The 14940-nt window shown below is 45.9% G+C and overlaps 2 protein-coding genes across 3 annotated transcripts; one reads left to right on the top strand and one right to left on the bottom strand.

Annotated features, from left to right (window-relative positions):
* Positions 1–48: 48 nt before the first annotated feature.
* Positions 49–4612, top strand: LOC108616012 (inhibitor of Bruton tyrosine kinase). The gene is made up of 8 exons (XM_018010932.2): positions 49–650; positions 707–1280; positions 1339–1466; positions 1531–1674; positions 1733–2328; positions 2386–2509; positions 2566–3247; positions 3316–4612. The coding sequence occupies exons 1-8, from the start codon at positions 220–222 to the stop codon at positions 4210–4212; spliced, it is 3576 nt and encodes a 1191-aa protein (XP_017866421.1). The 5' UTR covers positions 49–219; the 3' UTR covers positions 4213–4612.
* Positions 4613–5018: 406 nt separating this feature from the next.
* Nox (NADPH oxidase) lies at positions 5019–13948 on the bottom strand. 2 transcript variants are annotated; one of them, XM_018010930.2, is made up of 14 exons: positions 13087–13946; positions 11110–11204; positions 9460–9574; positions 9304–9401; positions 9104–9224; positions 8893–9043; positions 8625–8835; positions 8334–8560; positions 6974–8222; positions 6419–6749; positions 6172–6348; positions 5774–6090; positions 5619–5715; positions 5019–5557 (listed from the first exon to the last, which is right to left on the bottom strand). In XM_018010930.2, the coding sequence occupies exons 1-14, from the start codon at positions 13669–13671 to the stop codon at positions 5360–5362; spliced, it is 3972 nt and encodes a 1323-aa protein (XP_017866419.1). In that variant the 5' UTR covers positions 13672–13946; the 3' UTR covers positions 5019–5359. The 2 variants fall into 2 exon arrangements, with proteins under 2 accessions (XP_017866419.1, XP_089327124.1); XM_089470998.1 differs by lacking the exon at positions 6172–6348 and having other exon boundaries at positions 13087–13948.
* Between the last annotated feature and the right edge of the window lie 992 nt (positions 13949–14940).

Raw genomic sequence — 14940 nt, 5'->3', positions numbered from 1 at the left:
TGCATAGTAAAATTAAGCTCTTACATTATATTTACTTTTTTTTAGCTTTATTGGTAATGGAAACTTAGATTAGGTTTGTAATTGCTAGCATTACTGACGTGAACATTTGTTCCTTTGCCACTAGTTCCGATTCCGTTTGCAAATCAAAACAACAATTTTTGAAGTGAAAAGTGCAATTTTGTTGCGGCATTTACAATTAGTTATAACAATTAATTACGCATGTCTGCGTTAAGAAACCATGAGTATGATTGCACTGCCAAGTGCCGTCAGCGTCAGCATGGCAACTGCATTACTGCGGCGCTCACTAAACGCTCCATCGATGATCAAAAGTTGGCCACTTTCATTGCCAAAACTTGTGCAAACTTTTGCAATATTCCGGATTATTTGGGCCGCACCGCCGTACATATGTGTGCTTCCGTCGCCAGATATAGGATACTCGAATGGCTACTGAATCAGGGTGCACTTGTTAATGAGCGGGATTGGGAATCGGGCTTTACACCACTTCATAGAGCTTTATTTTACGGCTCTATCGATTGCGCCGTATTGTTGCTGCGTTACGGTGGCAGCTTGGAAGTGCTGGATGAGGATACACGTTGTCCACTGCAGGCCATATGCCGCAAATGTGACCAAGAGCAGCAGGTTGAGTCGCAGTGAGTAGCCAAAGCAGTTGCCTTTACCGCAAGCCCTAATCCGTAATCCTTTCCAGGAACGAGGCGCTCGTTTGGGGGTCTAATAGAAATTATAATCTGGGCATTGGCAATGAGCAGAATACGCTGACGCCACAATCCCTGGATTTCTTTCGCAAGTCGAATCTTTGGCTGGAGCAAGTGGCTCTGGGACCCTTTCACAGTCTCTTTCTGGATAAGCGTGGACATCTCTATGCAGTGGGTCATGGCAAGGGCGGCCGCTTGGGTATTGGTGTGGAGAACAGTCTGCCAGCTCCCAAACGTGTCAAAGTGCCGCTCAAGCACAACGAGGAGCGCATCGTAGGCATCAGTGTCTCGCGCCAACACTCGCTGCTCCTAACCAATCGCTCGTTGGTCTTCGCCTGCGGCTTGAATGACCAACAACAGCTGGGCGTCAGGGATGCCGGCGACTATTTAACCACATTCAAAGAGGTAGTTGCCCTGAGGGATAAGGGCGCGAGTCAGCTCCTGCGTGTCATCGCCTGCGATCAGCACTCGATTGCGTATAGCGCCAAAGCCGTCTATGTCTGGGGCGCCAATCAGGGGCAGTTTGGCATTAGCGCCAATACGAAAATCATTGCAGCTCCCACACTGGTAAGTGCACCCAAGAGACTTGCTCAACATAACTAAAGTATTCTCATTTACCTTTCAGTTAAAGCTAGCGGATCGCACCTGCATACGCTTCGTGGAGGCAAACAATGCCGCGACTGTTGTCTACACCGAGGAGAAGTTGATACTGCTCTTCTATGCGGACAAGCCTAGGACCATTAAGACTCCCAAGTAGGTTGCCTACTATACATAAAATGTTATATCTAAATCATCTTTAACTGCTTCTCCTTCACAGTTACGAGCATTTAAAGAGCATCTCTCTTATGGGCGGCCACATAAAGAACTCCACCAAGGGCTCTGCTGCTGCCCTGAAGCTGCTGATGCTAACCGAAACGAACGTTGTTTTTCTTTGGTATGAGAATACGCAACAGTTCTACAGGCAATTATATTATAACCCACTTCCACTCCGCAATCGCTAATCAAGTTGCCTTTTTCAGATGCGTCTTCTCGCCCGTTCGCATGCCACAAATCAAGCGCATCTTGTACAAATGCAATCAGGTGCTGCTGCTCTCCATGGATGGCTGCGTTTATCGTGGCAAATGCCATCAGCTAGTCTTGCCCGCCATCTCCCAAGAGAAATCGAGGCCCAATTTGGATATATGGCAAAACAACGATCAGCATCGCACAGAGATCTCCAGGGAACATTACATTCGCATCGATTTGCAGCGTGTGCCAAATGTGGATCGTGTTGTGGACATTGTGTGTGACGAGAGCTTCGTCTCGTTTGCTGTGCTGCAGGAATCGCATATGAAATACTTTCGAAAGCCCGCTTTGCCACGACGTGAGCACAGCTTCAAGAAGCTCTACCATGACACGAGCGAAGCGGATGCTGTGCATGATTTAGTCTTCCATGTGGATGGCGAGCGCTATGCGGCGCATAAGTTTATCATCTTTGGACGGGCTCCGGGCTTGAGAGAACTTATTCGCAATTATTTGGATAAGGATGTCTATTTAAATTTTGAGAATCTAACTGGCAAAATGTTTGAGCTGGTGCTGAAGCATATCTACACAAACTATTGGCCCACAGAGGAGGGTAAGCAGGCTTAGGAATACAGAGTGCAGGTCTTACTAACCCTTCTTCTCTTTTCAGATATTGACTGCATGCAGCAGAGCTTGGGTCCAAGCAAACCTGCTCAACGCAACCGTGTCTGTGAAATGTTTCATGCACATCTGGAAAAGTTCCAACTCCATGAGCTGGCCAAATATGTCAACAAGTGAGTGAGCATGGGTCACACCGCATAACTCCATTTATTCCCTGAATATTCTCCAGCTACCTCACCGAGCAGCAGTTCCCAATGCCACCTCGGCAACGTTTCCATCGTCTCCAGCGCTCTCAATATCCAGAGCTCTACGATGTGCGCATTGTCTGCGAGGATAATCAGCTCCTAGAAGCTCACAAATGCATCCTCGTGGCCCGTCTCGAATACTTCGAAATGATGTTCATGCACTCGTGGGCCGAGCGCACCACAGTTCACTTTGATGGCGTGCCCTTCGAGTATCTGGAGCCAGTGCTGGACTATCTCTACAGCCTCGATACGGAGGCATTTTGCAAGCAAAACTATACGGAGACGTTTCTATATAATATGATAACGCTGTGTGATCAGTACTTCATTGAATCGCTGCAGAATGTCTGTGAGTCCCTGATTCTGGACAAGATTAGCATTCGCAAGTGTGGCGAGATGCTCGAATTTGCCACAATGTACAATTGCAAGCTGCTGCAGCAGGGCTGCCTCGACTTCATCTGCCAGAATCTAGCGCGCGTGCTGTGCTATCGCAGCATCGAGCAGTGCGAACCGAATACGCTGCAGCGTCTCAATGATCACTATCGAAGGATGTTTCAGTCGGTCTTCGATTATAGACAGATCACGCCGTTTTCCGAAGCGATTGAGGATGAGCTGCTGCTCAGCTTTGTGGATGGCTGTGAAGTCGATCTGGATTATCGAATGGATGCGGTTCGTTTAGTACATTTTGTAATACTAAATTAAACCTTTAACTAAGCTAAACACTTTATATTCCTTAGGAGGCCAAGCTAAAGGAAGCAACGAAGCAAAAGCAAAAGGAGCTGCACAACAAGCAGGATGCACGTCACTATGAACAGCAGGCCATATCCAGCATGATGCGTTCGCTGAGTCTAAGTAAAACAGCTACACCAGCACAAGCAACAACCACAACAACCTCCCCCGAGTCAGCGCCAAATGAGACTAAAAATTGGTCACGCGTGGTGGACAAAAAGGAGCAAAAGCGCAAGCAGGCCGAGACAGCGGTCAAGGTCAACAACGTGCTCAAGCAGGAGGTGCAGCCTACGCCGGAGCTTGTGCCCATATCGCCACGTGCCACGTCTACAAAGGAAGCAACGCCCCCACCGCAGTCCGCTAACAGTTCGGCCGAGTGCAGCACGCCCTTGAGCAAGAGCTACAACCTGGACTTAAGTTCCTTAATGCCACAATCGGCTAAGCTGTCGCAGAAGCAACGCAAACGTCTCTGCTCCGAGTCGCAGAGCTGGCGGGCACCAGTGGAGTTGAATAGCTCCACGCCCGTGGCTGTGCCCAATGCTTGGGGCGTCACGGCCAGCTCACCGAATTCATCATATGCCGAGCCCTTCAGCTCTCCAGCAGCTGCTCCCACGGGCAGCAGTGCAGATCCCACGTCCTTTGCCAATATGATGCGTGGCGGACAGGTAGCTAGTCCGCCAGAGGCCGGCAACAGCTTCTCACAGATCCTAGCCGATGAGCGTCGTCAGCGCGACAGCTACGAGCGCATGCGCAACAAATCGCTCGTGCACACCCAGATCGAGGAGACGGCCATTGCGGAGTTGCGCGAATTCTACAATGTGGACAACATAGACGATGAGACAATCACCATCGAGCGCAAGTCGAGGCCCAGCAATATTAATTTTACCACCTGGCTGAAGCATTGAATAGTTGCTAGTACATTTATTTAGTTGTGAGTGCGTGTGTGTGTGTGGAAGTGTTTGTGTGTGTGTGTCTTAGATGAAATTAAGATCTAGCCAGTTGCCTAGAAATTCGTCTCAGATGTAGAACTCGGAGCCACCTGCAAAGGTGCATTAAGACTACTTCAGCAATGCAGATTAAGAGAGAGACTAAGTCTAAGGAGTGGACAACACATCAGCGTAGAGTGCAGTACAGTACAGTGAACGCTCGGCATGTTAAACTGCCCGAAAGATATACGAATTTTTCGTACGAATTATAATTCTATTTAGGAATAAATTTTTTGTGAATATCTAGGTCTGACTATATCCTTTTAAAGGGTATTCAACAATATTATTTGACTAATAAATGTTAAGCACTCTTAATGTATATATCTTGAGATATATATGTATATTCTAGATCTATATGGATTGACAAAGTTTTTATTTTATTATTACCCCATCTATCATTAATTAAAATTTGTAATTTATGCCATATATCATATCTGTCATGGCAAGTCATGATCGAATTTTGAATTATTGTACAAATTTGAATCCAAAAGATTCATGTTCGATTTTTGAAATGAAAAGTTTTGTAAAATATTTTTCTAAAATGAATTTTTTTTTTAGAAATATTTGTAAAGCCTTACCAAATGGGCCAACAATATAGCTATAAATTAACATTATTTAGTTCACCTTAGCGAGCGATCACTGTACTTTCAATTTTGATAATCAGTCTTAACATATCCCGAAAGACAACACAACAACAGCTATATGGCCTAGCCATAACCAACATATAGAGTAACAAATTGTTTATTATAATGCAATTACGTATATAGATAGATATATGTATATAAAGATATATTTACAGGCTGGGACACACGCATAGCGAATGAGGCAACAAAACACATGGACGAATAAATAGAAAAAATAGTAAACAAACCCAAAACCTAATTGAGATGAACATGAGTTGAGTATTGAGAAAGGTTGGGAGGTGGATGGGGAGGGTGCAGGGGAATAGATGAAAGTGGAAAGTGGAGATGCGATTGAGGAAAGGGACAAGGGTAGGAATAGGCATAGGGATTGGGAATGGGATAGGAAATGGAATGGGGAATGGGGATGAGCATTGCTGGCGAACTCAAAAGCACTCCTTACGAAAGGCGAATCCGTATTGATCACACTTGACGCGCAGCGTCTTGGCCAGCTGTGGCGGACCGCAATAGAAGACGGTGACCTTGCCCTTCTGCTGTGCCTGCAGCTGCTTGAAGACCTTGTCCCAATTGGGTCTGCCAGCATTGGTGCGGGTTTTGAGGCCCGTTATCAGGTCCCGTTTGCCCTGCAGTGAAAGAGTGGAAATGATACTGGATAACTCTAGAGGCTGAAGACAACTCCCTTACCTTCTCGTGCAACAGGTCGAGCGCCAGCTGCAGTCCCACCGCCTTCATATCTGTGCGCTGCAGTGCGCTGGTTATGTACATGTGCATGTCCAGAAAGCTAGCAGGGGAAGATCCTCCATTAATATATACTCTGACTGGTTTCACTGCATCCTTACCGCTCCATGGCGCCGCCCAGCTCTGCCTGCTCTATCTCCAGCTGTGAGAGCAGATTGACGAACCACTCGAACGAGCGCTGGTCCCGATTGATCCAGAAGAAGTCCACCTTGCGCAGATTCATCACAGACTTGGGTATCTCGCTGGCCCACTCAAAGTGGCATCTCGGGCAGCTGTGCCGCGCCTTCCAGTAGCGGTGCATGATGGACTGCAGGATGGAGGCGAAGGGCGTTACCCCGATGCCAGTGCCGATGAGCACCGCATGCTGAGCGCCAAAGATGTGGCTCGAAGGGGCGCCGTAAGGGCCATCTATGAAGATCTGGAACGGAGAGGGAATTAGCCAGGGATTGGGGTTAGTCTAGCGCGTGTGTGTGTTGGTGTGTGTGTGTGTGACTCGCACCTCCATGACGCCTGCATCGAGTGTGACCTTGCTACCGCTGTTAGTTGTGGTGCTGCCGCCGCCGCCACCTCCTCCTCCGCCTCCGCCTCCTCCCCGATTAGTTATGGAGGTGGACAGCGTGCGCAGAAATGTGGGACGACGCAGGCGCGACTTTCGATTGCCCGTGTTTGTGTTATCCTTGGAGAGCAAGCAACATAAGGTAGGTTAGTCTTAAGTATTACGGATTAGTCGGTCAACTCCTGCCCACCTCGAGCGGCTTCTGCTCTGCGCCCAGGCTGAGCCGCATCAGCTGCTCCGTGCCACTGTCCGCCCCGGCTGCATGACCCAGCTCCACGGAGTTGGCCTCCATGGTGCCATTGCTGTCGGCAGCTCCGGCTGCCTGCTGTGCCTCGCTCAGCTCCAGGCTGGGCGTCTTGAAGGCTATGATGGTGGGCTTGTTGCGCATGTAGCGGAAACTCTGCGCCAGCGACTTGTTCTGCGGACTCAAATAGGCCAGCCCCACGCTATTGTTCCGAGCGCGTCTCAGACGCTGGTCATCAAAGGCGCGCTCCGACTCGGAGCGACCCAAGGCGCGCAGTCTGCAAAGGATTGGCATTAGAGGGGAAAGGGTTACAGTGGGGAGAGGGAGCTTTATGTCTAGACAAACAACGGGTGTTCGGTAGAGGCAACAACTCAGATAGCTCTAGACACCTCCAAGCGATCTCTGCCCAGGCAAGGACTCCTAATGCCTCAGGGAGTTCTATTGGCTACCTAGGCTCATACATGGAGAGCGGGAGAGGGAGACCTTCTCTCTTATACTTACGCCTTAAGCCGACTGCGCTTCTTGCTCTTCATGCTAATGTCCGGCAGCGAGATGCTCTTCTCCAGGGGCCGCTGCTTGCGCCTGGATTGCTCGCGCTCCGTCTCAGCCGTGAAGGCGCCGTTGGCTATGCCCGAGTTCTTCGGCTCCGACTCCTTGCGTGAGAAGGTGCGCTGCAGGGATTTCTTAATGCTCCTTATGCGATTCACGCCCGTTGTGGTGGATGGAGCCTCCAGCGGTGCGGCGGCTGACTTGCGGTGCTGCCTGGGCGGACGCGCCGGCGGCAGCTGCTCATCCGGAGTGCCGCCTCTGCTGGCCATGTTGCGTGCCAGGAAGTCCGTCTGCGGTGTCGTCGTGCTGGACTGCCGCGACATCTCGGCGAGCGCCGGATTGCGCGCCTCGTTGAGCATCATGAAACTGGGCGTGGGTATCGCATGCATGTGAGTGTTCACTTCGCCCTTGTGCAGCTTCTGCTGCTCCCTTTCGAAGTAGCGATAGAGGCGATTCGTCCACTCGCCCACGGTGCGTATGTGGAGCCACATGTAGTCCTCCTGCTCCGGGGCCGAGCTGATCGTGAACGGATGCCACTCATAGTTCGCAATGGCGGGTATGTTGACAAAGACGTAGTCGCCGGGTCGGAAGTTGAAGTTGAAGGGTCGCTTGATGACCAAGTGAATCACCTTCGAGGGGAGCAGCAGGCCGGAGCTAATGTAGGTCTTGCCATGCTCTCCGCGCATCCAGACGAAGCGCAGCACGCGCTCCACAATGTACACCAGGCCGGGCAGCATGAACCACTTCCAGAAGTTGGGCCCGTGAAAGAGCGTGAGTATCCAGAAGGGCACATAGAGCAGATGCGTCCAGTAGAACACCTCAAAGCTGCCCTTGCGCCGCACGAAAGGCTGCGAGCAGACGAACATGACAATCAGTATCACCAGCAGAGCAACTCCAGTGGGATTGGCGCAGCCCGGAATGAGGCCAAACAGGCCGGGACGATCCGTCAACAGCCATTCGCCTATCGTGTAGTGTCCGGCGTTTATCTGGGGGTCATTGATCACAATGATGGAGAAGTTGAACAGATGCATTATCGTGTGCACCAGACTCAGCACCGCGATCGTAATGCCCGTCAGCTTGTGCAGGTAGACATGATGGTCCAGTGGCAGGAAGGAGGACAGGCCACGCGAACGGAGGTAGGTCAGGGAGTGCCGCAGCATCAGCACCAAGACCCAGGCGCAGTTGAAGTTGAGGCATTGACCTAGGCAAGGACGAAAGCTGGATTAAGGCGAATGGATAACTGAGCCAGGGTAGAGTCCCTCTCTGCTCTGTTTACAGAGGAAGGACTCAAAAGGACTCTAGCTGTGCTTACCACACGCTCTGGCTATGATCACAAAGCCATTGCTGGCGCGATACTGTATGGCACGGGAGATGAACAGGCAGAGATTGACGGCGATGTAGAAGAACAGGTAGCTGACAAACACCTGGTTGTTCTTCATGTAGGCCAGCGTCAGCTGGTGAGGTATTGTGTGCCAGAGCCTCGACCTTTTGCTGCTAGACGGCGGCTCCTCCGCAATGGGCACCAGCCAGCGATCAATGCTGCAAGGTAAAGTAGATATTAAATAGATGGTAATACTAATTATAGAGCAAAGTCTCTATCTACGTAATGCTGAGATTCTCGAGCAGGCCGCCGTGTTTGTGCAGTTGGTTCTTAAGCGCCTCGTAGGTGATCTCGCCGCTGTTGTGTGGATCGGCATCCTCGAACATGGCGCTGGTTAGGTCCTCGATTTGATCCTCGGAGAACTCCATGCCGTTCTCCTTGATGCAATGCCGTATCACGTCGTGCAGCTCCTTGTGCTGTATGAGACCATCGCCTGGAAAATGTCATGGAAATTAGTTCTGGATCATCTGCAGCTACCCAATGCACACACCATCTATGTCGTAGACCTTGAAGAGAAACCTTATCTTATCGTCAGCCGATTGTCCTGAGAACTGATGTATGGCATCTATGAACTCCTGCAGCGATATGGACCCAGAGTTATCCTTGTCGAATATTTGGAACACGCGCTCCGTAAAGAAGGGCTGCAATGGACATTAGTTAGTCTGCATTTGCTTGACAGTTGACTGGAATAGTTGTCTTACATTCTTGGAGGTAACAATCTTTTGGAACTCCTCGCGTCGTATCTCCTGCTCATTGCCCACAGTGTTGCGAAAGAGCTGCTCCAAGCGCGCCAGGGAGCTCTTGTCGAAGCCTGTGCGGGGTCTAAATAGTCAAGATATGGTATATTATGTTACTTGCTTAAAACGACCTAGTAGAGTTCTTTCATTTATTATAACCTTACCTGGAGTTTGTTAGATGTGATATAAACTCCATGACCTGGTTCGTGGAGATGAGATTGGTGCCATCGATGTCAATCAGGCGGTATAGCTTATCCAATATCTGCAAGTAACTCGAGTAGGTAAGGATCTTTTTTATGTGGAGTGTGAGGAATACTTACACCTCTCGTATGCCAGATATCGCGAAAGTTCTTAAAGTTCACTTGGCTCTTCTCGCCGCAGATGACGTAGGCCACCGACTCGATTTGCTCCGCAAAGTCCATTTGACGATCATCGCTGTAAGGTAAAAAATTATGTAAATAGTTAAAGTTTGCTAGGAAAAAGCCAGCTCAGTCCTTCTACCCGCATTTCCCCTCTTCTTCGAAGTCTAGAAGGTCGTATGGGAAATAAGATCTTGTACTTTCCCTAGAGGTAAAGCTTAAGTTTAAGCTTCTATTCCAGCAATTTCTGTTCATCTATCCCTTTCATGTATAACACCTTTAATATAAGCTTCCTGCCTTTCGCCTCGACATGCTTCTGAGCAACCAGGCTGCTAGCCTTCCAGCTTTCCAACTTCCTTCTTTAGTTCCTCCCTCGACGTGGCTGCACAGTCCTACAGTCAAACAAGGCCAGGTCTGCCAGTTATAGCTGCAGCTGCAGCTACGAGCCTTCCAGCTTTCCAGCCTGCTGCCTGCCTGCCTGCCTGCTCTATCGCCTCCCTCGACACGCTATATTTGTATTTTGAATGACTTCATTACGACAGGCGGGCCAGTGACAGTCGGAGCTGCCAGAGCTGCCGTGGATCGGGTGGGTCAGGGGCTGGCTGGGGCAGCGGGCATGCGGACTATGTTAGCTGTTGTATATGTTAACATACAACACAGATAGCATCACCATCGGCGATGGCATCGCCGCGGCAGTTGGCGTGCAAAGTGCAGCGCAGCTGGAATGCCAGCACAAACGAAGCTGGGAATGGAGATGGCGATGGCGATGGCGATGGGGACGGTGCTGTAGAAGCTGGAGCAGGGCAGCTGGGTTCGGCTCGGGCTCGGGCTGGGTCTGGCTAAGGCTACAGCTAAGGCTACAGCTACGGCTATGGCTATGGGTATGGGTATGGTATGTGCGTGTGTCACATGCTGCGATCGAGGATTGGGGACCGGGGCGAGGCCAGTGAGGAGTGGAAAGTGAGACAGCTTTTTTGCGTGGCAGCGAGCTAATTGTTTTGGCACCGCTTTGAAAAAGGCAAATGAGATGGCTGAAAAAAATCTAAAATCTGATCTAGTTCGGAATGAACGAATCATAAATACCCTAGAAACAACAATTTGTGTGTATGTCAGAGCTGAACTTAATCAAAATCAACTGAAAATTTGTTTCGATGCTTGGCAATATTTATATTTATGCATATAGTATATATCTATATATAATATATTTAAGTATACAGCTGACGAAAAGCAGAGATAGAAGATAAAATACAATGTGGGTATACTTTAATTTATTATAAATACAGGGTATTCAAATAAATATAAATATGTACATGTACATATGTATATGATATGCGAATTTTACTTATAGGAAATGTATACATTTTTAGTATTTGATATCTATACTCATAAAAAGTCTTTAATATAAAAATATTCTTCACTTATATACCCGCTTCCAAACATGATAAAATACTGGGTATAAGCCAACTCCCATAATATAATATATAAGATTTTTCTTTTCTGTAATTTTAAAATATATACCCCTTTACTCATAATACCACTTTACAGGGTATACAGCCTGCTCTGCAACACACACACATATGTAGCTAAATATATGTTAAGTGCCATACTCACGTTAGTCGTCCCTTGAGATGCTCGATCCAGCGATCTTGTAGCAAATATCCATTTCGTTCAAGATCGAAGAGCTGAAAGAGCTTCTGCTGAAATTCCTATGAGAAGAGAGAAGATAGACAAAACAATAACAAATGAGCAAAACTGTAAAGAAACTCAATTTATACATATAAACAAATATATATATATATATATATATATATATATATATATATATATATATGAAGAGTACTATATATAATAGAGTTTGCTTAACAATTAATTAGCGTTCATATAAATTGAGTTTCTTTACAGCCTGCTCATTTGCTGTTCTTTTATATATAGGTGTATTTATCTAGTATATGCTTATAGACAGATGCTGTTTACTCTAGAGAATTTGTTTACAAACTTCTTCGATTTATGCGCCTTTGTGGGCAGAGCGAACATAATTGAAAGGCTTTGTCGTTAATTAAATTCTTATTAATATATTTTAATGACATTCAATAGCACGATATTTAGTGTCTGCATGTACATATATACATATGCTTATATATATATGTATGTATATTTGTTTGATCGGGCGATAGCTGCCCAGCCCGTTGAAAAAAAGTGCATATTTAAGAGATGAGCTTGATGCTTGGGTCTGGAGACTGGTTCAACAGCTTTCTTATAGTTCATAAAACAGCACAAAGTGAGTGAGAGAGAGAGAGAGAGAGAGAAGAGAGAGAGAGAGAGTGAGGGCTACTACAGAAAACAGCATAAATCAAAAAACCAACAAAATAAACGAGTTTCAATTTTTGCTTCGGGTAAAGGACCACAAAATATGTAGCACAAGGTCAATACACACACACACACACATATATGATACACACACATGCTGCCTTAAGCAAACCCTACGGTTCCAGTTTTTTCTGTGGCAGACTCAAGAAAACTCGTCAGAAAATATTTCAATTTATTAATAACGAAATTAATTTGTCATATTTTGGTTTACCTAATCCAAACTTATGCTAGGTCTGAGGGTCTGTCTGTGTTGACTACTTTAATATGCAATTTTTTCAAACTTAAGCTATAAGAATAAAGGGATTGTTGACCGTGAAGCAAACGGCACAAAACTTGTTTAAAGATGTTTGAACAAAAAAATAAAGCCATTAGAAAAATTTGAATTAAGTTTTAATAAAGCTTAAAAAAAGTTGTGAAGTTAAGTATATGTATATTCACATTTTAAATTATAAATAGCACAAAATTATATTTAAATCAAAAAAGTATGGCAAAAAAAAATAAATAAATAAAATAAGAAATACTAAATCCTTGTACTAGAAAAAATTTATGAAAATTTGCATAAAAATTATAAATTAGTAATAAAAAAAATTATTATTTTTACTTATTTTCAATATTTTAATTTTAATATTTTTATATATTTTTTACATTATTTACTTTGTATTTAATTTAACAAAAATGTATCTTTTTATGTCAACATATATAATTTTTTATTGTAATTTGATTTTTTTTAAATTATTTTTTAAATGCTTATTTTTTGTTGAACTTAATTTTTTTTTTTTAACAAACAGTTTTGTTAATTTTTTATTTATTTTTAAAGTTTTGTATTATTTAATTTTTTATTAAAACAGCGCGATTTTAATGTGTTTTAGCTGAAAATATATTCAAATTTGTATTCACATTTCCTTTTCTGTTGAATTTCATTCATTGAACAATTTTTTTGTTTACTTTGAAAATTTTGTGAGTAATTCGAATAATTTTGAAGTATGATTTCAAGAAAAAGCACTTGCTGTAAATTTTGCATTAAACTTAAATGATCTCACAACTGCAAAATGGAGTAGTTGGCTTTCGGCAAGTCGTGGTTCGTTATCAGAGCTTTCACTGTAATTGATCTTTATCTGGCATATAGGCACAGTCACTTTGTATACTCCCTTTACATAATATATCGTATGTATATTGACGTCTACGGTAAGAGTAATTAATGCAACTATGGATGAATCGTACCTCATCGAGGAAGAGCTTGCGAAACGCTTCGCGCGTGTGCTTGCCCTCGCCGAAGCGGGCGCTGCATTCCGATATCAAGAGCCAGCGCTGCTTCTCGCGTCGCGCCTCCAGCTCCATGGAGCTGCAGTTTTTATCTAAATGAAGCTTGTATCGCTCCATGTACAAATTCGATTGCGGCTGATCATACGGCACTTCCTGCTTGCCATTGGCGTAATCATTGCCATCGTCACCAATCAGAATGCTCGGCGAGGCAGCCACGGCGGAGGTGGCAGTAGCGGCAGCGGCAAAGGCAGAGGCAGAGGCAGAGGTATTCGCTTCCAGCTGGACCGATTGCGTATCCAATTGCAGCACAGCGGGCGGTGGCTCAACATCCTCGACTGGAAAATCGCGTGCGCCGTGCAAACGTTCCAGATACTGCGAAGCCTGCTGGAGCACTTGGCTAACGCCGCTGGGCTCGGATTGCACTTGGCTGCCGGGCAGCTCGTCCGAGAAGGACACCTTTTTGGGTGAGCGTGAGGGCGTAACAGGTATATCCAATGATTTACTGGAAGACACCGAGCCGCGGTGATTGTCCTGCGTATCCATATTCAAAGCACAAAGAACACAACACAACACAACACAACACAGCACAGCACAGCAGAGGAGATAGGATCTCAAATTTAATACATTTTTGTGCGCGATATCGATTCGGCTTGGTTATCGAGGCAGCGTTTTACCGTTGGCGAGAGAGCAGCTCACGGCGAATAGCGCGACACGGCGAAAACGACGAACGGCGAATGGCGAGCAGCGAAACAGACAGCGAAGCTGAAAGACAAAACCAATCGGACGCAGCAACGAGCAGCAACTGAAAGCGAAAGCCCGCTAAACACGAGCCGCAGCCCCCCAACGAGCGAACGTGCGTCGGCCCTCGGCTCGGCTGTGTACTGTTGTTGTTGCTGTTGTTGTTGTATTTGTGAGTGCCTTTGTGTTGTTGTTGCGGGGATCTGGAACTTGGAACGCGTTTTAGTTGCGTTTGACGTGCTAAAAACGCTTTAATTTCCAAGATTTTGGAATTAGTGAACAGAATGGAAGCACGCTGAGTATGTGTGTATGTATGTGTGTGTGTGTAATTGTATTGGTTTATGCATGCATGCATGTATGTCGTCAGTATGTACATACATCGATCGATCTGTGGGCAGAGAGATGTTTACGATCTGCTCGTAAGATAGATATTCTAATTTGTGTGTGTCTGTACTTTATTTGATAAGGTGCAAATAATTCCAGCTGTACAGGTAGCAAAAGCTCCCTCGGTGTGTGTGATATTTCTCTTTTTTTTTTTTTTTTTTTTTTTACAATGTCTTCAATTTTTAATTTCAACGGCCGTGTTTCGTAATAATCAAACTTGTTTAGTGCGGCGAACGTGTCTGTTTCCGAATTCTGCTCTGACTGCATTTGTAACACATTTAGCACGAATTGTCATGGATGATATTATCAATATACATATATGTTGTATTTATATAAGGTATTTGAGCTACTGTTTCTTTGTTCTGTGAGTCATGTCTGCGGGAGTTAGAAAACAATGCAAACATTATGCAAAGCACAAACAGGAAATGAAATTGAAAATGACCGTTAGCACCGTTGCCCCTTCTGCCTCCCTTTGCTGCTCGTTTTTCCACCTCTTTGACAGCCAACATGAATCAAATCTTGTTAAATAGTTCATTTGCCCACGAATTTAAATCAAGGCCAAGCATCAAACGCAGACCCTACACAGACAGACAGACAGACAGACAGACAGACAGGCAGACAGACCGACAGACAGGCCATTCACAGCTTTTTAGACACCTTTCAACAATACACACAGACACACACACACAC

Source organism: Drosophila arizonae, chromosome 5 (genome assembly GCF_054131065.1).
Source record: "Drosophila arizonae isolate 15081-1271.41 chromosome 5, UAZ_ARI_1.0, whole genome shotgun sequence".
NCBI lineage: Eukaryota > Metazoa > Arthropoda > Insecta > Diptera > Drosophilidae > Drosophila > Drosophila arizonae.
Note: the sequence above shows the minus strand (reverse complement) of the source record. Positions and strands in the feature narration are given on the sequence as shown.

Bases quoted from the DNA above. Each gene is read 5' to 3' on its own strand.
- LOC108616012 (XM_018010932.2), top strand. From the start codon at position 220: ATGTCTGCGTTAAGAAACCATGAGTATGATTGCACTGCCAAGTGCCGT. The intron at 651-706 runs GTGAGTAGCCAA...AATCCTTTCCAG, and splicing joins GAGCAGCAGGTTGAGTCGCA to GAACGAGGCGCTCGTTTGGG. The intron at 2,510-2,565 runs GTGAGTGAGCAT...AATATTCTCCAG, and splicing joins CTGGCCAAATATGTCAACAA to CTACCTCACCGAGCAGCAGT.
- Nox (XM_018010930.2), bottom strand. From the start codon at position 13,671: ATGGATACGCAGGACAATCACCGCGGCTCGGTGTCTTCCAGTAAATCA. The intron at 6,091-6,171 runs GTGCGAGTCACA...TCTCCGTTCCAG, and splicing joins TCGATGCAGGCGTCATGGAG to ATCTTCATAGATGGCCCTTA. The intron at 5,716-5,773 runs GTAAGGATGCAG...TTCCCCTGCTAG, and splicing joins CTGGGCGGCGCCATGGAGCG to CTTTCTGGACATGCACATGT.